Raw genomic sequence first — 20,473 nt, 5'->3', positions numbered from 1 at the left:
CCTCAGCTACTAGTTCTCTCTCTCTGTCTCTGTCTCTGTCTGGTCTCTCTCTCGTTCTGTCTCTCCCTCCCTCCGTCTCCCGGTCTGGACCTGACAGGGTCACGTTGGCGAGCGTGTGTGATATTTCCTCTATGTGTGTGACTCTCCGAAGAGTGTGTGTGTGTGTTTGTGGCAGCCGCTGTGCAGACTGCCCCACCGGCCAGATGTTTATAATCAGTGGCTGGATAAATATTGGAGCGAGGAATCATAAAAAAGACCCGGAAAAACAAGAAATAGAGAAAAGAGATGAAACAGAGGAGAGGAATCTTCTTTTCAAATTATTCCTAAATCCCTCTGTAAGCTTGCCGTGCCGCCTCCTCAATTCACCTACTCAGCCTAAGGTGATTCAAACAGCCGAAATGCAATATGGCTGTTGTGTAAGATGCAGGTGTGTGTGTGTGTGTGTGTGTGTGCGCACACACGTGTGGAGGTGTACAGTAGGTGTGCTAGCCTTTTGTATAAGGCCAGGTGTTGAGGCAGTTTTTTTTTTCCACCGCTGAACCTTTTGAAGCCATATTTTTGTCCTGTGAAAACCTTTTGTATTTGCTATTAAAGAATCATTAACAGCATCCCCCCCAGTGCTCACAGCGCTGGAAATGAAACCCCTCTTAACACGAAACAACACTTTCTGTCTGCGCAGCAAGCAAGACATGCAAGCCTTTAATCTTGGCTATGTTTATTCATATGATTTTCTCCCTTTTTTTTTTTCTTCTTTTTTTTTCTCCAAAGGAGTAATAGGTGTTTTGTTAGTCGCCTGCAAGACAGCGGAGCGGGCAATTTGAGCGAAAGAAAATACAATGAAGCGTCTCAGGAAGTCGTAATTGACAACAACAAAGCAAATTTGGAGCTGCTGATACAAGCGTTTTTTCACACAAAAGTCATTTTTTCAGCTTATTCTGTCAGTTCAACTTATTGACATTCACACCAGGAGCGTATTAAATGTGACAATCCCATTGTCTGGCTTTCAGAGTCAACCTGAAACAATAGATATTTTTTTTGGTGCTGTAATAACTTGCGTTTTAAGCAATACGGTGGGTGTGCGTGGGCGCACTGGGGGAGCGTGTGGATGGAAACACGTGTGTTTGCTTGTGCTAGTGTGTGTCTGTTTACATGTTAGCATGTGGGCCTCTGTGCATGAAATACATTGAGCGGGAGTGGATGTGTGTTATGTGCCGAGTGATTCGTGTGTAGGTGTGTGTGAGCGAGTGCAGGTGTGTGTGTCAGTTATTCCCAGGCCCTGCGCAGGAGCTGCAGCCCCTCTCCGCTGGGTTGATGTTTAGTATTTTAGACATGCTACATTAACAACATCTGGTTAAGATCTAAATGCTTGTTAAACGCGCTGAAATTCGGGGGGAAAGGTACGGGGAGAACGCGCGGGGGGGAGGGAGGGAGAGTAGGGTAAATAAAGATTTGAGGGGTGAGAGAACAGGAGGGGGGGGGGAGATCAGTAAGTCTGTGAGGTTATTACCCTGGCAGTATTACCGCTGGCCCTTGACTGTGTGTGCGTGTGTGCGTGTGCGCATGGCGGCGACTGTGTGGGATGGTGTAATGTTTCAAAGCTTTCCCCTTTAAAACCTAGAGGCCAAACTAGAGCCACGCGCGGCGCAGGAATGTGACATCACAGGGCCCCTATTGCTCGCACACACACACACACACACACATGCACACGTGGTCTCACAGGGGACATGACCAGAGTTGTAAGAAGAAATCAGCGTCAACATCACGGCTAAGTGGGGGAGACACGGCAGTCATGGGTGTTACGCAAAACATTAAGGCTGCATTACTACCACAGCACCACCGGATACACACTCTATCTTGTCTTTTTATTACTTTTTACACTCATACAGCGCTGATGATATATTAGCATATAGAAGCTAACAGCTATATAGTGTTAGTTTCTCCGTCCAGCATTCCCCATTTATTTCTCAATATATGTTCTTTGGTAGCAATTACCGTTTCTCCTGATGCTCCACTTTCATTCTGCCTGTGATTTAAGATAAACAATAATGTAAAAAGCACTTTTTTTTTTACTCCCTTACCCCCTTTAATGAGCACCATCCGAGCCCTAAGGAAGCAAATTAGAGGCGGCTCGGCCCCGGCTAATGAATTCAGCCATTTTGGAGCCTTCGCGTCCAGTTTCTCGGAGATGGCATTGCTCTACGGTTGTGTGCTGTGCGACTGAGTCCTCCAACGGGCACATAATGACCCGGCATGGCGGTTATGGGCCCTTAGGGGGAGACTGGGAAGGGGAGCGAGTGGTCTCAGAGCAGGTCATTATACAGCTAGAGGGCACACACACACACACACACATTTGAACACATCCTCCGTTGCCTCCATCTTCCATATGTCTTTTTTCTCTCTGCAAACATCTCTTTCTACGTTTCTTTCTTCTTGTCTGAGGCTTGTTTTTTATATTTTTAAAGTCGTGATGGTTTAAAGAAGCGTGAGATGTTTTTTTTTTTACCGATATGATTCATTTTACTTTCCTGTAACTTTATGTAAAAGAATACGGATTTCAGGATGTATTTTTTGGGGGAAAACAAGAGCCTTATTCATCCTCTGACCCTAATTGGTTACGCTGGCTTCCAATTAATAGTTAAATGTAAAAACCAGACTCATTTGAGTGTATCCCTGATCAGGACTCACTTAATTATTCTTCCTCTCTAACGGTTAAATATAGGCCGGTGTTGGTTGCAGGGTAATCGGACCCAGGGTCTGTGGTTAGCTCGAGCTCACCGGCCGGCTTTAATGTTCCGACCGACCCACATCAAAGAGAGTCCCACCAGGCTGCCAAAATCACACACCCTGCTTAGCCTGACCCACTCCCTCTGTGTATGCGCACACACACAGAGGCAGTGGAAGGTGACTGCGAAAGTTTTGCGTCCTCTGGTAGCGATTAAGTTGATGGTTAAGAGTCCCTGCCGCAGAACTCTCCGTCTTTTTCTCTCTCTCTCACACACACACACACTCTCTTGCACATGACAACTCACATGCAAACACATGCAGTCACTGTCTCACTCACTTGATCAATGGTGCACATCCACACAAACACTCTCCAGCATGCGCACGCACGACATTGTCGCGCGCACGCTCATGCACACACTCATGCGGTGTGTAACTGTCAGGGTCAGTCAGAGGGCAGACGCTGCGCTGATGTATCGAGAGAGGGCTCGTCTGGGAATGTCCTCCGTGTGGAAGCACATTCCCTGTATGCACGCACGCACACACACACACACACACACACACCGCAGATCGAGAAGGGGAAAGGAGTGAGAAAAAAAAACACTGATGAGGCCCAGATGATCACCCCCTCCTTTTCTCTCTCTTCTCCTTCTTCACCCACTCTTCACCCTCGTTCCTCCCTCTCTTTCCTCCCTCTCTGTTCATTGTCTGTCGTTTCTCTTGTGTCCTATCTAGCTACAGGTAGACTGCCCCCTAGAGTTAACATGGGGGTTTAGTAATGTCATGATCAAGCACTGGCTGCATCTATAAGCACTCCGATCCAACCAGTATCCTTCTTCAACAAAAACAGCGAGATTAGTTTTAATAGGCTTTCATAAAATAAGCAGCCATCTCTTGCAGACATCTTGCAGATATCAAACAAATTCACTCATAAAATTGTGTTTATTTACAGTGTGAGAGCTCACGCTGATCATCACTCTCATGTTGCGTGCATGAAAGTAATAACTTTATTTAATGAAATGTTTTTACAACTTAATATAATATTTTGTAATCATAAGCATGTAAAATTAACCTGTTTTATAAAACACATTGATTTCAATGGAAGCAAATCTATTTATATTGATATACGTTCATATACAGTGGGTTGCAGTGAGGGATTAAAAACAGATAGTGACAAAGGAGATGAAAAACGCTGCTTTTTGGGATTTGTTTCATATTTTCTTTCGAGACATTTTCCTGACCTTGCAGCATCAGAGTTTATTTTCTCTCTCTGTGTTTCTATTTTGACCCTTCTCCCTCCCCTTCCTTTCTCACTCTTCTGTGAAACACGCTGTTCGATTTGTGCCATTTGCTTTTCCTTGGCATCGAACAAAAGTCAAGTACAGAGAAAAGATAAATCAGTGAGGAAGGACTTTCAAACCCACTGCACACACAACATTTACACCCGCGCGTGCACACACACACACTCAGGCTACCTTCCTGTTTCCATCTATATGAAGGTGGGGGGAATTAAAATACAAAGATGGACGCTGCAGCAGCAGCAGTGAAAATTGCAATTTCTGCAGCCCGGGCTCTCCTGGCTGACAGGAGATATTTCATCCCCGTTGTCACCAACGTATTAATAAAACATCAGGAGCAGAGTGCAGTCCCAGTCTCTCTCTCCTTCACACACACACATGCACGCATACACCTTGAAAAAGACTGTGTATACACTTGTGCAAATTGTGTACAGCACTCACAAGCATTTGAAAAAATACAACAATGTTCATGAACACGCACACACACACACAACCGGAGTTTTCCTCTTCAATCAGATGCCAGCATCTGCCATGAAAATTTCATGCTGTATATAATGTCCACTTAATGTGTTGGCGCTTAAAGCAACGGCGCCAGCGCTTAGTCTATGTGTCTGTCTGTCTGTCTCTTTGTGTGTCTTTAGTTGTGCGTGTGGGTGCACCCCGCTGTATGTGAAAGGGTTAATCATATCATGTTTCCGAGGGGGGTTTGCGGACCCCTTGTGCTCGTCATACAATGGCCAAAGTGATTGTATGCAAATGCGAGCTGACCTCAATGCACCCTTTGCCTGATTTCTATGAATATGACTCTGGCTAAGTGTGTGTGTGTGTGTGTGTGTGTGCGTGTGTGTTGTAAAATATGGTTATTAAGGCAGTGCAGGATTGATGAGCGCAGCTCTTTTACACACACGCACACAAACGCACAGACCAGGCGCATACACCAGTTTCATTCTCTGGCAGAGTGAGGGGTTTGTGGTAAAAAGAGACCCCCACCCTCCCCCCGTTTAGAAGACATGAAATTTTTAACGGTTTGCTCTGTGTGTGTGTGTGTGTGTGTGTGTGTGTGTGTGTGTCTGTGTGTGAATGTGATACTGTGTGTGTATGATTTGATGCCTGTGTGCAAGTGTTTCTGTTTGATTTTTGCATTTCTGTGAGCTACCCTGAGACGGAGGAGGGGGGCTCTATGGGTATATATATATATATGTTTTTGTGTGTGCGTGTGTGTGCGTGCGTGCGCATGCCTGGTTATCTGGCCTCTCTCAGACTGCTCAAAATTCATTACAAAGTGACATCAGCCCAGCCGGAGACAAATGATGGCTGGATGAAAGGGAGCGCTGGGGCTTGGCTAGGATTAGTGTTAGCTTGTGCTGGCGACACATATACACACACACACACACACGCACACAAAGCGCACTTACACACACACACATACACACACTTTAATCCACTGGCAGAACACTGCAGATACACAGAATTATCAAACAAGGGGCTGAACTCTCAGAGATGGGCAGGCTAATCTGCTAATATTACAGAGCTGCATGTGTGTGTTGGTGAGTGTGTATGCGTGTGCGTGTGTGCATAATTCTTAAAGACATACATAGACAAAATATCTATATTTGATAAAGTTGGGGAACATTTATACATGCAGTTTTGTCTTTTTTACTACTACTTTCCAAAAGAGAACAGTGTGTGTTGTATGCTCTATAATAATGTAAATATGTGCCTTAGTCTTTGCAGTGGTTTTAATAAGTAGAATGGGTTTTCATTCAATTATTTTTTTACATTAGGAAAGTCAAATGTATATTTTTGCCTGTACTGTAATATAAACATTTGCTTAACCTGAAATGATTATTAAAATATGTTGAACTACAGGAGAAATATGCAGGCTTACATTAATTTAAAAGGAAATATAATCATATATGTGATAATATATAGGCAAGTAAATATGAATGCAATTTTTAAAGTTAAATATTTCTTCTGTAAGGCCTATTTTGTTGCCTGCTTTAATGCCTATATGTATAATGTATTATAAGTCGTATGGTAAGGCTACTGTGTGTGTAAAGTCACAAGAAGCATTATCTGCGGGGGAGATATTACACACATTACAGTAAACCTAACCTTAGGTGTAGACAAGGGTTTTATGAGGATTAACTCAACTAGAAATATTTTTTAAATGACTCTTATATGTTAAAGCAGTATCTGATATCTGATAAAATGCAGGAGGTGCTTTAAGCGAGCATCATGGGTAACGTAGTCTTCTTCTCTGCATTTTCAGAAGAGACCGCTGAGGATGGTGAGAGACCTCCTCGCTCCTCCTCCAGGCCGGGGCTGAACCTTACTGACCGAGACTTGACTGACAGCCGGAGAACTGACCGTAAGTCCGCGCACACACACACACACACGCTCTACACACACATTTGAACCTTAAGCTTCCAGTCTTTTTTAAGTTATAGCTCATCCCGCTCTCTCCCTCAGATAAGGTTCTAACATGTGTGTGTAGCATGTGAACGCTGCTGACTAGCCTCCATGTGACCTGCTTTAATCGTTTCCATCTGACAGAAAGAGAAAAAGAGAGAGAGAGAGAGAGACAGAGGGGGGAGAGAGAGAGAGAGAGTGAAAAAGAAGGAGGGAGAAAAAACAGAGAGAAAGGGAGAGGGATAAGTTGAGTGTTGTGGATATTACCAGGCAATGTCCAGGCCCCAGATTATTTTTTAATCAAATCAGTTTGCGTGCTTGTAATTTATAAGCGCCTTGCATTAATCTTTTCTCGTTCTTGTGCCCTCTCCGATGACATATTAATTTTTCATAAGCGCAGGATTAGACGGGGGGGCCTGTGTATATGTTTTTCTAATATTGCACTGCATCCCTGCAACCCTTAAATTAGTTTTTTTTCCCCCCCTTCCTTCAACCCTCCCTTCATTTTTCCTCCTCCTATTTTTTCTCCGGCTCAATCCATCCCTTAATTGTTGTCCAATCTGTGACCCTATCACCCGGCATTACCTCGGATAGAAAAAGAGCACAGCATAGAAAGAAATGTTTATAAGAATGACAGTGTTGTAAGCAGGGAGGGGCGACAGTCGGCTGTACAAGCCGGCTTGGTGTGTTTGTTATTTTGGGTGAGGTAGGGAGCACATAATGCCTCTGCTGCGAGGCTGTGGTCGGGATAGCCCCGGCTTTGTTAGATTTGATTTACCCAAATAAGAATTCATATGGTCCTTTTATGTATGAGATGGAAATCCATGGCTTGGGATGAATATTGCATGGGGTCTCTCTCCTCCTTTTTTTCTCTCTGTCATTGCATGGGTTTCTCTCTCTCATTCTTTCTCCCTCTACTAATGTCTCCCCCTCCTCTTTTCTCTCTCACCCCTCCCTCGCTCCCCTCCAACTCCATCCACCTTCCAACTCCCAACCTCTATCCATCTCCCCACCTCCTCTTCCTAGCATGCCATACCTAGCTCCATAATGTGAGGCTCAATGAGGCAGAAGGAGAGCTGAGTGAGGCTGGGGCCTATTAGTTTGGCTAGTCATCTATCTTTCAGCTCTATCTCTCTGACAGGCCCGTCTGACAGACTGGCGGGGAACCACCATCCATGCATTTACCGCCGCATATTACCGCCGGCGTCATTTAACACCGCTGCACACATGCAAAGAAGTGGCCAGGTCCCTCCTTCTTTGAGGCGTGCTTACATACTATATGTGCATGGCCCCAAGTGTAGTTTATCAGATGTCAGAACTCTGTTTAATAAAGCACAAATGTATGCCTTTTTTGTGCATAATTTGTTCTATGAATCGCCCTGGGGTCAGCTGTTTTTTTGGCAAGGAAGCTAGATATAATAATGCTAGTGGGTTTTTGGTGCTTTATTTTGCATTTGGATTAAAGGAGGTTTGAGGAAAGTCAAACGCCAGAAAACGCAGAAGGGAGTCTGGTGTAGTCAGAGTGTTGTTATGCTAGGGTTATCATCAGAGACAGGGCCTTGTTTTTCTCTTTTTCCAGCTTAAAGTAGTAAGATTTAGCATCTCCATCCTCAGCCCCAAATCTCTGGCAAGCTTCAAATGTTTAGATCTGTGCATGTGTGTGTTTGTGTGTGTGTGTGTCCGTATGGTGATCTCCAGGGAAGGGGATTACAGTGTGACCAAGTGAGCAGTGTGTTTGCGCACTTCATCTCCAAGACCAAGATCCTTTAAACAAAGAGGGGCAGATAGATAGAGAGGGAGAGAGATAGAGAGGGGGGGGGGGGGGAGGGGCAAGGAGAGACAGAAAGTGCTTTTTCCCCTTGCTTCATTTACATTGTCTTTTATAATCCCGTGTCACTTTAGATTAATTATAATCCATGTTACATTTTCCATGCAAATGTCCCTGATGTGGATTACTTCCAGATAGCTTTGTGCTGTGTGTGTAGATGGTGCATGTGGCCACCATGGCTCAGGGGCCCACTTCTTATAAATAACCAACCAAACAAAGGCCCCGGCATGGAAATGAGCCTGTCAGGCAGCCCAAGGAAATTACAGATCCCTACCTGCTTCAAATTAGCAACCAAATTACTCATTGTTCCTACATTCTAATGCTATGTATGAATTTTGTGTACAATTTTGAAAGGGGGTGGGACACAATATAATGGCATGCAAACAAGATCAGATGTTAAATATTCCATATTAGCTTCTGTCTTTTTTTTTTTTTTGCATTCATCTTGCAAATTCGGGAGCCGTGCTCGTCTTCAGTCTCTCAAAGATGAGATTAAAATATATTAAAGACATTAGCATGTTTAATTACAAGCCTGCAGCAAATCCTTTGTGCATGTATGTGTGTTTTCTGCGTAATGACAGCTTGTTGAACGTCTCAGACGATTTGTCAAATGTGACAAGGCCATGCTCATATTTATCTCTCATTAGAACACGAGCTGGAGGAGAAAGGAGGGCTAGTCATTAAAAAACACAAACTACAAGACAGCTGTTGTTTAACAGCCCTTTTTTCTCTTCCTCTCCATCTCCATCTGACTGTGCCTCTGCCTCTCTCCATCTCTCTTTCTCTCTGTGCATCCCTCCGGCTAGATCTGGGCCTGCTGAGTGCTTCAGTGGGAGTTTGGGGTTCAGAGTGTGTTGCTGTAATGTTATCAGGTGACCGGGGGTCAGCCTAATGCGTAACCTCGGAGCAGTAGGCCAGTAAATCATGCTGGCTGGCCCTCCCTGGCCCGTTTTGGCCAGCTCTCCCGCCTAGATTTACTGCTCCGTAACCTTAGCCAGTCTGCCAGGGCTCAGGACAGCTAAATTGAATACTAAATCCAAGCTGCCGCCACCCAGCCTGCTCCCTCTTAATTGACAGCCTTTCCCCCTCTCTGCTCTATGTTTGTGGGTTTTTTTTCTTTTTTGCTCGCATGAAATGAAATGTCAGGAATGGAATCTAATTGTTCTGCAGCTTGTAAAAGAAAGAAAAAAAGAGAAAGAGATTGCACTAGGTACGGTTTGATTGTTTTGGAAGCCCGCTCCAAGATGTAGGTGATTTCATATAAAGTCATAGTCGGAGAGATTTAAGGATTCAATGATATGCTTGTTTGTGTGAAAATCTCATTTGCTTGCTTCGGTTTGCACAAAATGTCTCACCCTTTTCCGACACAAAAGGACAGACTCTAAAATAGATCTGCGGGAAAAGCATTAGCTATGATTGTACGTCGGTCCTGCTGCCTTTTGGGGAACAATTTGAGACCGAAATATCCTGAGGTATTTAGAGCTCCTGCGTCCCTCTCTGTCATTTTTTCTTGTTCTTCCCTCTGTTTTTCTCCGCCTCTCCCTCCATTGCTCTGTATTCCTCTCCATTTGAGAGCCCACTTGCGTGTATATAAGAGTGTATATATACGCGGCTCCCTAAACGCCATTGACAGTTGCAAATAAAGATGGGTGGTGAGTGTGCCGCTTTCTCCCCCTGCGATGCAAAAGGGGGTTGAGTGTCATAAATCACCTTTTGATTTATCTAATCAAGCAAGGTCCTGCTGCATGCAGACATTTGTCATTGGCGGTGTCTGGGAGGGAGGGGGGGTCAGATTTATTCTGCCCCTCCGCTTCACTGGGCTGCAGCTGGTGGAGCCCACCTTAGGATGAAGGGATGATGGGAAGGCTGTACGGAAAATAGCTTTCTTCTTGTTCTCAGTCCTGCTAATTATTTGAGCTGTCCATTCACCATTGGATGTAAAAATTCGTGCAAACTACAGGGACTTTTTGATTTTACCCCATAAATTCACAGTGTTCCGATTGTGCTTGCCATCATATTTATTTGTGGTACAAGTGATAACATCCTTGGAGGACACTCTCCAGTTTTGAATGCCATTCTATCCTTCAAAACAACTTTATTATGCACTGGCAGGGCTTGCCATTTAAAGCTCCTAAGTGGCCATAGAGAGAACTGCTCTCTCAACATTCAAGGTTAACCAACTGTTTTCCTTCGCGCGAGTGTCATAAGTGTTGATGAAAGCTCTAGGTCGAAGATGAATCTAAACCAGAAGGACAGATCTCCATGCTGCACGTGCACACACGCGCGCGCGCACACGTACTACACAAACATACATTTACATTCAATATGACAGTAATCAATGGTGATCTGTGGGCTCTTTCCCGCCGCCGCATTGTAAATGTGTTTGCAGCCCCTTGTCCGACAATCGCCTCATCTCCTTTCGCAGGGATGTAATTTAGTTGCAAATTGACTGGAAGACGGAGGCAAAAATTGAAAGTTGAAATTAGAAATGCTCATAATAAATACGGGAGGCGGGGTGGAGGCTTTGGAAAGGTCAGGTGATATGATGGGTGCTTTCAGGCTGGGCCCATCTGACCAATGGAGTGTCAGAGGGCCTGTCACGAAGCACATAATATACACACACATACATGCACATAGACACACACGCGTAAAGCCCTGCAGGGGCCATCACAAGCAGTGGAAGACGAGATTACCTCGCTACTCTGAGCTGCAGAGCAATTCTCGGATGTTCTTGGAAATTCACATTGTGCCCTTGTGTTTTTTTCTCTCTCCCCTCTCTCTCTCTTTTTCTCCCTTTCTTCCTCCCTCCCTCTCTCTCTTGTCACTTTCCTTGACAGGCCAATATTTCAGGCTCCAGATATAGGGGATTACAAATAAAATAAGTGGAACGCCTACTTAATGCAACAGAATTAAAATGCATGAACGGGCCGCAGGAATTGATATGCGCCCAATACAAACACGAGCCACGGAATAATATGAAATACAAAATGTTTTTTTTCAACCCCCCCTCTCCATGTATCAGTGCTTTGATTTCCCTTTTTTTCCATTTGTGCATCCAGCGTGAAGCGTTGATTCGCAAGAGTGAGGCTCACATATTGCCTTGAGTGACCAGACGAGGGAGGGGAGACAAGAGAGGGGGGGGTGGGGGGGGTTGATGGCTTAGGGAGAGAGGGAGGAAGAGAGCGAGGGAAGGAGGAGGGGAGAGTTGCTGTTGCTGTGTCTTTGTGTTGTGCCGAGTGGGTAAATTGCAGTGGCAGAGTATAGCAGGGCCTGCATGGCCTGTATCTCAGGATGAGGCTAATGAAAGATTTATCAGCGGCTGCAGCATTTACTAAATACAACCAGAGGCTGATCTCTCCACATTGAGCCCTGCTGTTAACGCCGCACACGCTTACATGCACACATACAAATAGACACACACAAGCAGTGCTGCTACTGTACCACCAGCCGTGACCGAGCCCCGAAAATTTAGCATCTCGCGCAGACAGAGAAGTTGTTGAGGCAGCTGGGGAAATGTATATGAACTAATGAAGTGTATAATATTACCATAACATTTAATGTATGTCGTGCTGTGATAATGAGCCTGCCTGAGTTTTCTACATTTCACATGTCCTCGGGGCAGAAACACGTCACCGTGTACGCATGTGAATAATACTCCATGCATGTATCCATGCTTATGTTGTCTTGGTGTCAAATTGATTCTGAAATCATCACCTATTTCACCGTGAATAATGATTTGCTCGACTTGTTTATGTTTTTTGCTATAATAAGCGTGTAAAAATATTAATTTAACCACGTTGTGTCAGACGTTTCAATTAAATCACTCTGCTGTGTCAATTTTATATTCTTTATATCCTCCAGATTAAAATTCTCATGTCATACAGTATGTATAAGTGATCTATGGGATACTATCTATCAATGTGACATGGGGCCTTGTAACTGTTTCATCTCTTATGTTTAATATGTCACTGCTCAAGCGCTCATTTAACAAAAATAATCTAATTCTGTCTATCTCTCCCACCACCCTCTTCCAGGAGTGAATGCCATATCCAAAGAGGTGACCGGACCGAATGCTATGGTTAAACATTCCCTCCTGCCGGATCGGCAAATTGAAAGTCCACCCAAAAGGCCAAAGTCTGCTGAAGGGAAGACCTCTGCCAATGAGCAGGTGAAGGTTTGTAAAATATAAAAAAGAATAACAGTAGCAGCAATGTTGACGTGTTACGGGTGTAGTTAGCTTCTCAGACAGGGTGTATTCTAGCTTATCCGCCTCCTTCAAGCGCACCGAGGGCAACCGTAGACCTCTAACTGTTTTTGAGTGTCCAAAAGAAATGCTTGGAACTGACATCTAGCAAGTCATATGCCAAATAGATTGTTACATACACAGGAAGCTAATAGCTAATGAGGCAGGTTCTTCATCATAAGCACTAATGAAATTTAACCTTCACTGTCACTTTGGGATAAGCTAATGGGAAGATACTTATGAACTGTAGCAAGCAGAAATGCTAAGCTAAGCATTTAGCAATTGCTGGCGCCAGCTTTCCATCAAAGGGTTAAAAGCGGTCCGCCATTCCCTCCCTGACAGAGCTTTTTAGCATCAAGCACAGTAGGCCAGTCTTTGTGTTCTTAAGTGGAATACCTGCACTAGCCTTAGGCCCCCTCCCTGCTTCTTTCCCCCTTTTTGCATCTCTTTAAATTATATGTGTTTTTAAATTAGATTATGAAGTATTAGCTCGTCTACTTCTGGGCCCTGCAAGGAAGGGGGACTTAGTCATTTCAGAAATGGATTCTATTAAGACAGGTGGTGGGGAGGCAGCTATGTTCAGAGTACTCCCTGTAATGAGGGCAAGGCATAGCTTGGGAGAGAACACACCTTTGTCATCTGTAATACCCTGATTAGAAATTCTGGCCAATCGTGTTTTCTGCTAATAAAATTGCATGAGTTGCAAGACTTAAGTGAATTACATGAAACATGGTTGATCTACATTTTTAGTGTTAAGGTGGGCATGGGGGTTGGTTGGGAGAGGTGAATGTGGTCGGTGGGAGTTGAGATGGCAGTGAAGACTAGGAGAGCCCTGAATATATTGAATTTAGTTTTGCACATATGCGGTTAATATTATTCCTAACAGTGCAGATATATTTTGTGCATGTCTTTTTTGTTTGAAAAAATAATAAAGCAAGGCTTTCATGTTGCTCTAGTGAGCTAGATAGTGTACAGCTTTGTGGTCTATGGGAAAAATGGCTTTTTGGCCACATAGGGATTTTTGGTAGCAATACCTCTTGCGACCACTGGGCAAAATTGGAAGCAAGACAGAGTAGTACGGCCATATCCTCGAATTAATATTAAATCCATGATGTACAGCCAGCAAGGCTGAAGGCTATGTTATGTAAATTTGACACCTGCTCAAGAATACTTCGTCCAAAAAGCAATTTTTCATGGGTACCATTATAATATTTGTCCTCCACTGCTCAAATACTTAATGTGGAATCCTGTTTTTTAGGTTCAACAGTGTCCATATTGCAACTACAGTAGTAAAGACGCCAACCGTATGCAGCTACATGTGATGTCCCAGCATTCTATGCAGCCTGTGATCCGCTGCCCACTGTGCCAGGATGTCCTGAGCAACAAGATTCATCTGCAGCTGCATCTCACCCACCTTCACAGTGTGGCTCCCGACTGCGTGGAAAAGCTGATTATGACTGTATGTAGAAGCATTAGTTATGAATAAGATTTGCGTGTGTGTGTGTGTTAGGAAAACATTTTTGCAGAATTACTAACTCTTTGAAAATGTGTTAATAGTTATATTGCTTTTAATAAATAACAGAAGGTGTATTATTGATGCAGAATATGCTAACCAGCTGTTGTGTCCAGCTGTACTGACGTTTCTATCGCTTAGATTGTTTGTGAAGTTTTGAAAGATGCATTGAAAAATGTATTTGTCTTTTAATACTCATTTTCTAAAGTTAAGAACTATGGATATAATATTGTCAGGACTGTCTAGTCCTACCTCTCATCACTGTGTAGTTAAAGAGAACAGTTCACTGATTAAACTGATATTATTATATTATAATTAAGACATGTCTTTGTGTCTTGATAGGTTGTTGGACCTGACACAGCAACACCAAATAATACAGTGCATCCCCAAACTGGACAAGACAAAGGTCTGTCTTCAATGGATCCCTCTACCTCTCTTACTGATGGTTCAGGAAAGTCTCAAGGTAAGCAGTATTTGGCGATTATTTTGTATTTTGTTATTGATTTTTTTGTCCAAGTAATATTAACATTTGTTTTTTTATAATAATTCTAGGAATGACACATAAATGATGCAGTGTATTGTACTTGAAATTGTATTTTCTACTTTTAGGAAAGAACTCAAAGGATGAGCTGATCACTCAAGACAAGACTGAATTGGACCTGCAGGGTGAGGAACTCAAGCCTCCAAAGGAGGCCTCAGAGGCCCCAGGCTGGAAGAGAGCCGGTGGTTTAGGACATGATAGCAAGTCCCCCGATACCCTACAGGGCCATCTCAGTGAGCTCCAAAGGCTCCAGCAGCAACAACAGCAGCTTTCAGTATCTGATCGTCATGTCTACAAATATCGTTGCAACCACTGCAGCCTGGCCTTCAAGACAATGCAGAAGCTTCAGATACATTCCCAGTACCATGCTATCAGAGCAGCCACTATGTGCAGCCTTTGCCAACGCAGCTTTAGGACATTCCTGGCCCTCAGAAAGCATTTGGAAAATGGACACCCTGAACTTAGTGAAGCCGAAGTGCAGCAACTCATAGGAAATCTGCCACTGAATGGAGATATCACTGAGAGTGAGGCCAGGGCCCTGGAGGAAGCTCAGGTCTTTGAACATGACTTAGACAAAGATGATGAAATGGACCAAGAAGAGAAACCCAGTCCTACAGGAAGTGACAGTAGCTCTCTGCTAGATGAGATGGGAGCAGAACCAAAACGGACGCTACCATTTAGAAAAGGGCCCAACTTTACAATGGAGAAATTTTTGGACCCTTCTAGGCCTTACAAGTGCACAGTATGTAAGGAGTCCTTCACCCAGAAGAACATCTTACTTGTCCACTATAATTCAGTTTCCCACCTGCATAAGTTGAAGAAGGTACTTCAAGAAGCATCAAGCCCAGTTCCTCAAGAGACAACCAACAGCATTGACAACAAACCATTCAAATGCAATATTTGCAATGTTGCTTATAGCCAAAGCTCAACACTTGAAATTCACATGAGGTCAGTACTCCACCAGACCAAAGCCAGAACAGCCAAAACTGAAATGAGCAGCAGTAGCACTGGCTCTAGTGGTCCAGTACCTGCAAAAAGCCCAGCCCCAAGCACACACGGGAACAACAGCAACACAGACACTGCTAGAAGTGGCACACCCTCTGCTAACAAAGAAAACACTGTGGAACCCAAAGAAGCTAACAGCAGCAACATGAAACAAACAACATCTACTGACCATGTTTCATCACAGACAAGCAGCCACCAGTCAATCCAGTCCTCAGCCCAACTGCAACTACAGCTTCAACATGAACTCCAGCAACAGGCTGCCTTCTTCCAGCCCCAGTTTCTTAATCCAGCTTTCTTCCCCCATTTTCCAATGACCCCAGAAGCACTGCTGCAATTTCAACAGCCACAGTTCCTCTTTCCCTTCTACATCCCAGGTGCAGAGTTCAACCTTAGCCCAGAACTTGCCCTGCATTCGGCAGCAGCTTTTGGAATGCCTGGCCTTACTGGATCATTCCTAGAGGACCTGAAGCAGCAGATGCAACAGCAGCACCAACTGCAGCAGGCTCAGCAACAGGCACAGCAGCAACAGCAGCAGGCATCTCAGTCACAACTTCAGCAACAGAAAAACCAGCAACTGCAAAACCACAAACCCAAAATGGAGTGCAGCAGTGTGTCAGTTTCAGAAATTCAAATGTCAAGAGAGGCAGAGGACCACTTAGAAAAACAAGAAAACAGAGCAAAGATGGAAAATGCAGGTGATGCATTAGGTGACGGAGGAAAAGACAACAGAGACCCTAAAAAGTCAAAGTTTTCAGAGCCATTGATTCCTCCTCCACGTATTGTGTCAGGAGCAAGAGGAAATGCAGCCAAGGCACTGCTAGAGAACTTTGGATTTGAACTGGTCATCCAGTACAATGAAAACAGACAAAAGAACCAGAAGAAAAACAAAGAAGGAGTGGAGCAAGCGGAAATGAACACTGATAAGCTTGAGTGTGGGATGTGCGGAAAGCTATTCTCCAATATGCTTATTCTAAAAAGCCACCAAGAACATGTGCACAGTCAGTTTTTCCCATATGTGGAGCTGGAAAAGTTTGCCCAGCAGTACCGGGAGGCATATGACAAACTCTATCCAATAAACCCTGCTTCACCTGAGACTCCACCACCGCCACCACCACCTCCCCCTCCTCCACCTCCACCTCCTGCTCCAGCCCCAGTCACAGCTCCTCAACCGCCTTCAACATCGATGACCAAGCCCCAAACTCCAATACCTTCACCAGTTCCTGTCTCCCATCAGACCCCACACCAACCCTCTCACCAGGCATCGCAAAACCAGCCACCACCCCCTCCTCCACCACCTACTGCCCCTCCTGCCCCTCCCCAAGTTCAGCTTCCTGTACCTTTGGATTTGCCCCTTTTTCCACCTCTCATGATGCAGTCTGTCCAGCACCCGGGCCTGCCTCCTCAGCTGGCCCTCCAGCTACCCAGTATGGATTCTCTTTCTTCAGACCTTACACAGCTCTGCCAGCAACAGTTAGGTCTTGATCCAAACTTCCTCCGCCAGTCCCAGTTCAAGCGACCTCGCACCCGTATTACAGATGATCAGCTTAAGATCCTCCGTGCCAACTTTGACATCAACAATTCTCCCAATGAAGAGCAAATTCAGGAGATGTCAGAGAAGTCTGGTTTGCCCCAAAAAGTCATAAAGCACTGGTTCCGTAACACTCTCTTCAAAGAAAGGCAGCGGAGTAAAGACTCCCCCTATAACTTTAGTATTCCCCCTATTACTACATTGGAAGATATAAGATTGGAGAGCCAACTTAGTGCACACGAATATTACAGAACTGACTCATCCATCAACAAGAGGTCCTCCAGGACCAGATTCACTGATTACCAGTTGAGGGTTCTTCAAGATTTCTTTGACACTAATGCCTATCCAAAAGATGATGAGATTGAGCAGCTCTCCACTGTTCTCAACCTACCAACCAGGGTCATTGTTGTGTGGTTCCAGAATGCCCGCCAGAAAGCTCGCAAGACCTACGAAAACCAGGCCGATTGTAAGGACAATGAGAAAAAAGAGCTGACCAATGAGCGATACATCAGAACTAGCAACATGCAGTACCAGTGTAAAAAGTGCAACATTGTGTTCCCACGCATCTTTGACCTTATCACACACCAGAAAAAGCTGTGTTACAAAGATGAAGATGAAGAAGGCGCTGAGGAGAACACCTGTGAGGAATACACAGATTATATTGAGCAAGGTCCAGCTAGGGCCCAAGTACCCTTTGAGCCATCCAAACAGTCCCATGGAACTGCCACTAGTTCTGGCTCGAGTTCACCTGTTATGGCCTCCCCTCGTGCAAGCATAGGGAAAACTTCTCCCAAGCCAGATGTTGCTGCTGAAACTGAACCTAAACAAACTGAGACTGCCCCTTCCCCTGTGATCAAGTCATTACCAGAACCCAGACCATCTAAGGCTTGCACACCTCAGCCACCTCCTCAAAAAGCTCCCCAGCCACAAATGTCAAGACCCCATTCCCAGCCACAGGCAGCTGCAGTGCCCTCAAGTCCTCTCTCACTGGCCCTTTCCTCCCTCACCAACAGCCTCCCCCACCAGATGCTGCAGTACCAGTGTGACCAGTGTAAGATTGCATTCCCCACTGTGGAGCTATGGCAGGAACACCAGCACATGCATTTCTTGGCTGCCCAAAACCAATTCCTTCACTCTCAGTTCCTCGAAAGACCTATTGATATGCCCTACATGATATTCGACCCAAACAACCCCTTAATGGCCAGCCAGCTGTTATCTGGAGGCCTCTCCCAAATCCCCTCTCAGGGTAGCTCTGGTTTGGCATCTGCTGCAGGCTCAGGGTCAATGAAGAGGAAACTGGATGACAAGGATGAAAATGCTAATGATAAAGAAGGTGGAAACAGTAGTGAAGAGCAACACAGAGATAAACGTTTGAGAACCACCATCACACCAGAGCAATTGGAGATTCTCTATGACAAATACCTGCTTGATTCTAACCCAACGAGGAAGATGTTGGACCACATTGCACGAGAGGTTGGCTTGAAAAAAAGAGTTGTGCAAGTTTGGTTCCAAAACACCCGTGCAAGAGAAAGAAAGGGACAGTTTAGAGCGATAGGGCCCTCCCAGTCCCACAAGAAATGCCCCTTTTGCAGAGCACTGTTCAAGGCTAAATCTGCTCTAGATAGCCACATACGATCTAGACACTGGCATGAGGCTAAGCAGGCAGGTTTTAGCTTGCCACCAAGCCCAATGATGAATCAAGACAATGACAGAGGTGAAAGCCCAAATAAGTATAATTTCTTTGACTACCCACAGCTGCCTACCAAGACTGAGCCAAATGAGTATGAGCTACCTGCTGCGTCCTCAACTCCAGTCAAACCAACTGAGGCACAAGTAAAAAACTTCTTAAGCCCTTCATCCTTAAAAGCTGAAAACTGTGATGAAACTGAAGGGCCTATGAATAATTCAGCAGAAACCTCATCCTATGATCTCAGTAAGATGGACTTTGATGAGACATCATCAATTAATACAGCCATTAGCGATGCTACAACTGGAGATGAGGGTAATAACAATGAGGTTGAGAGCTTCACAGCAAACGGAGGGGACAAGCTGAGTGACAACAAGAGTGGCCTGGCATCAAATTCTGATGGTGGCAATGAAAGGTTTCAATTCAGCATGGTGAGCCCTGCTCTCAGCTACTCTAAAGACTGTGACTCTTACTACAGTTCCAGAGATGATGACATGGACGATAACTATGACATGAGTGAATCATCAAGCCTAGCTGATCCCAGTTCCCCTAGTCCCTTTGGGGCAGGTAACCCCTTCAGCAAGTCTGGAAAAGGCAGCAATGCTGGGGATAGGCCAGGCCACAAACGATTCAGGACCCAGATGAGTAACCTGCAACTTAAAGTCCTCAAAGCCTGCTTTAGTGACTACCGCACTCCTACAATGCAAGAGTGTGAAATGCTTGGCACGGAGATTGGACTCCCCAAACGAGTTGTCCAGGTGTGGTTCCAGAACGCCCGTGCTAAAGAAAAGAAATTCAAGATAAACATTGGAAAGCCATTCATGATAAGTCAAGGCTCACCAGAGGGACCCAGGCCTGAGTGTACTTTGTGTGGTGTAAAGTACACTGCCCGGATGTCCGTCCGTGACCACATCTTCTCCCGACAGCACATCGCCAAAGTGCAAGAAACCCTGGGAAACCAGGTAGATCGAGAAAAGGACTACCTAGCACCAACCACTGTCCGTCAGCTGATGGCCCAGCAAGAGCTGGACCGCATGAAGAAAGCTGGTGAGGGACTCGGCCTTCATGGCCAGCAGCAGCAGACTGCAGTGGACAACAATAATGCACTTCATGGCCTCAGCCTACCTTCAGGCTACCCAGGGTTAACTGGCCTTCCGCCAGTACTTCTTCCTGGGGTCAATGGGCCATCATCACTTCCTGTGTTCCCACCAAACACACCTGGTGAGTTAGTATGACAAACACTGAAAGATAAAGTTAAATAGAATAGAAGCTTTATAAACTGAGCTTTATCATGCACTATTTTATTCTACTATACTACTGTTTATTCTGTATCACAGTGGTGTTTGTAAAAAAGTCTTATTTTTTAAAACTATTTTAAAACTAAAAACGATGGGTGTAAGTGCATGCATAATGTCATCCTCAGAGTTGAACTGCTAATTGATAATTCAGAGATTTTCTACAACAAATGTGTCTATATCATGACTTTTGCTTGTGCTGTTTGTTTTCCCCTTATTGTTGGTTTGGTATATTTATACTTTAATATATTGGCAGATTGAAATTATCATAAAGCGCATGTGACAGTTTTGATCCATAACAAAATCTTAACGAGAGATAAAGACCCAGCCAGTTAAAAAAATAAGCATCTTTTTCTTGTCATACAGACTCATTTCCATAGTGATTTGGCGTTGAATATTTAA

General features: G+C 44.7%; 1 protein-coding gene across 1 annotated transcript in view; it reads left to right on the top strand.

Moving 5' to 3' along the window:
* Positions 1 to 20,473, top strand: part of zfhx4 (zinc finger homeobox 4) — a 55,391-nt gene that overhangs the window by 30,531 nt on the left and 4,387 nt on the right. Inside the window, exons 4-8 of the mRNA XM_069667854.1 lie at positions 6,292 to 6,390; positions 12,294 to 12,433; positions 13,761 to 13,961; positions 14,358 to 14,478; positions 14,625 to 19,997. Coding sequence (XP_069523955.1) covers positions 6,292 to 6,390; positions 12,294 to 12,433; positions 13,761 to 13,961; positions 14,358 to 14,478; positions 14,625 to 19,997 — 5,934 coding nt within the window. The remainder of the gene's footprint in view (positions 1 to 6,291; positions 6,391 to 12,293; positions 12,434 to 13,760; positions 13,962 to 14,357; positions 14,479 to 14,624; positions 19,998 to 20,473) is intronic.

Source organism: Semicossyphus pulcher, unplaced genomic scaffold (assembly GCF_022749685.1).
Source record: "Semicossyphus pulcher isolate SPU_LCO1_2020_fin unplaced genomic scaffold, fSemPul1.0.p SCAF_18, whole genome shotgun sequence".
Classification (NCBI taxonomy): domain Eukaryota; kingdom Metazoa; phylum Chordata; class Actinopteri; order Labriformes; family Labridae; genus Semicossyphus; species Semicossyphus pulcher.
Note: the sequence above shows the minus strand (reverse complement) of the source record. Positions and strands in the feature narration are given on the sequence as shown.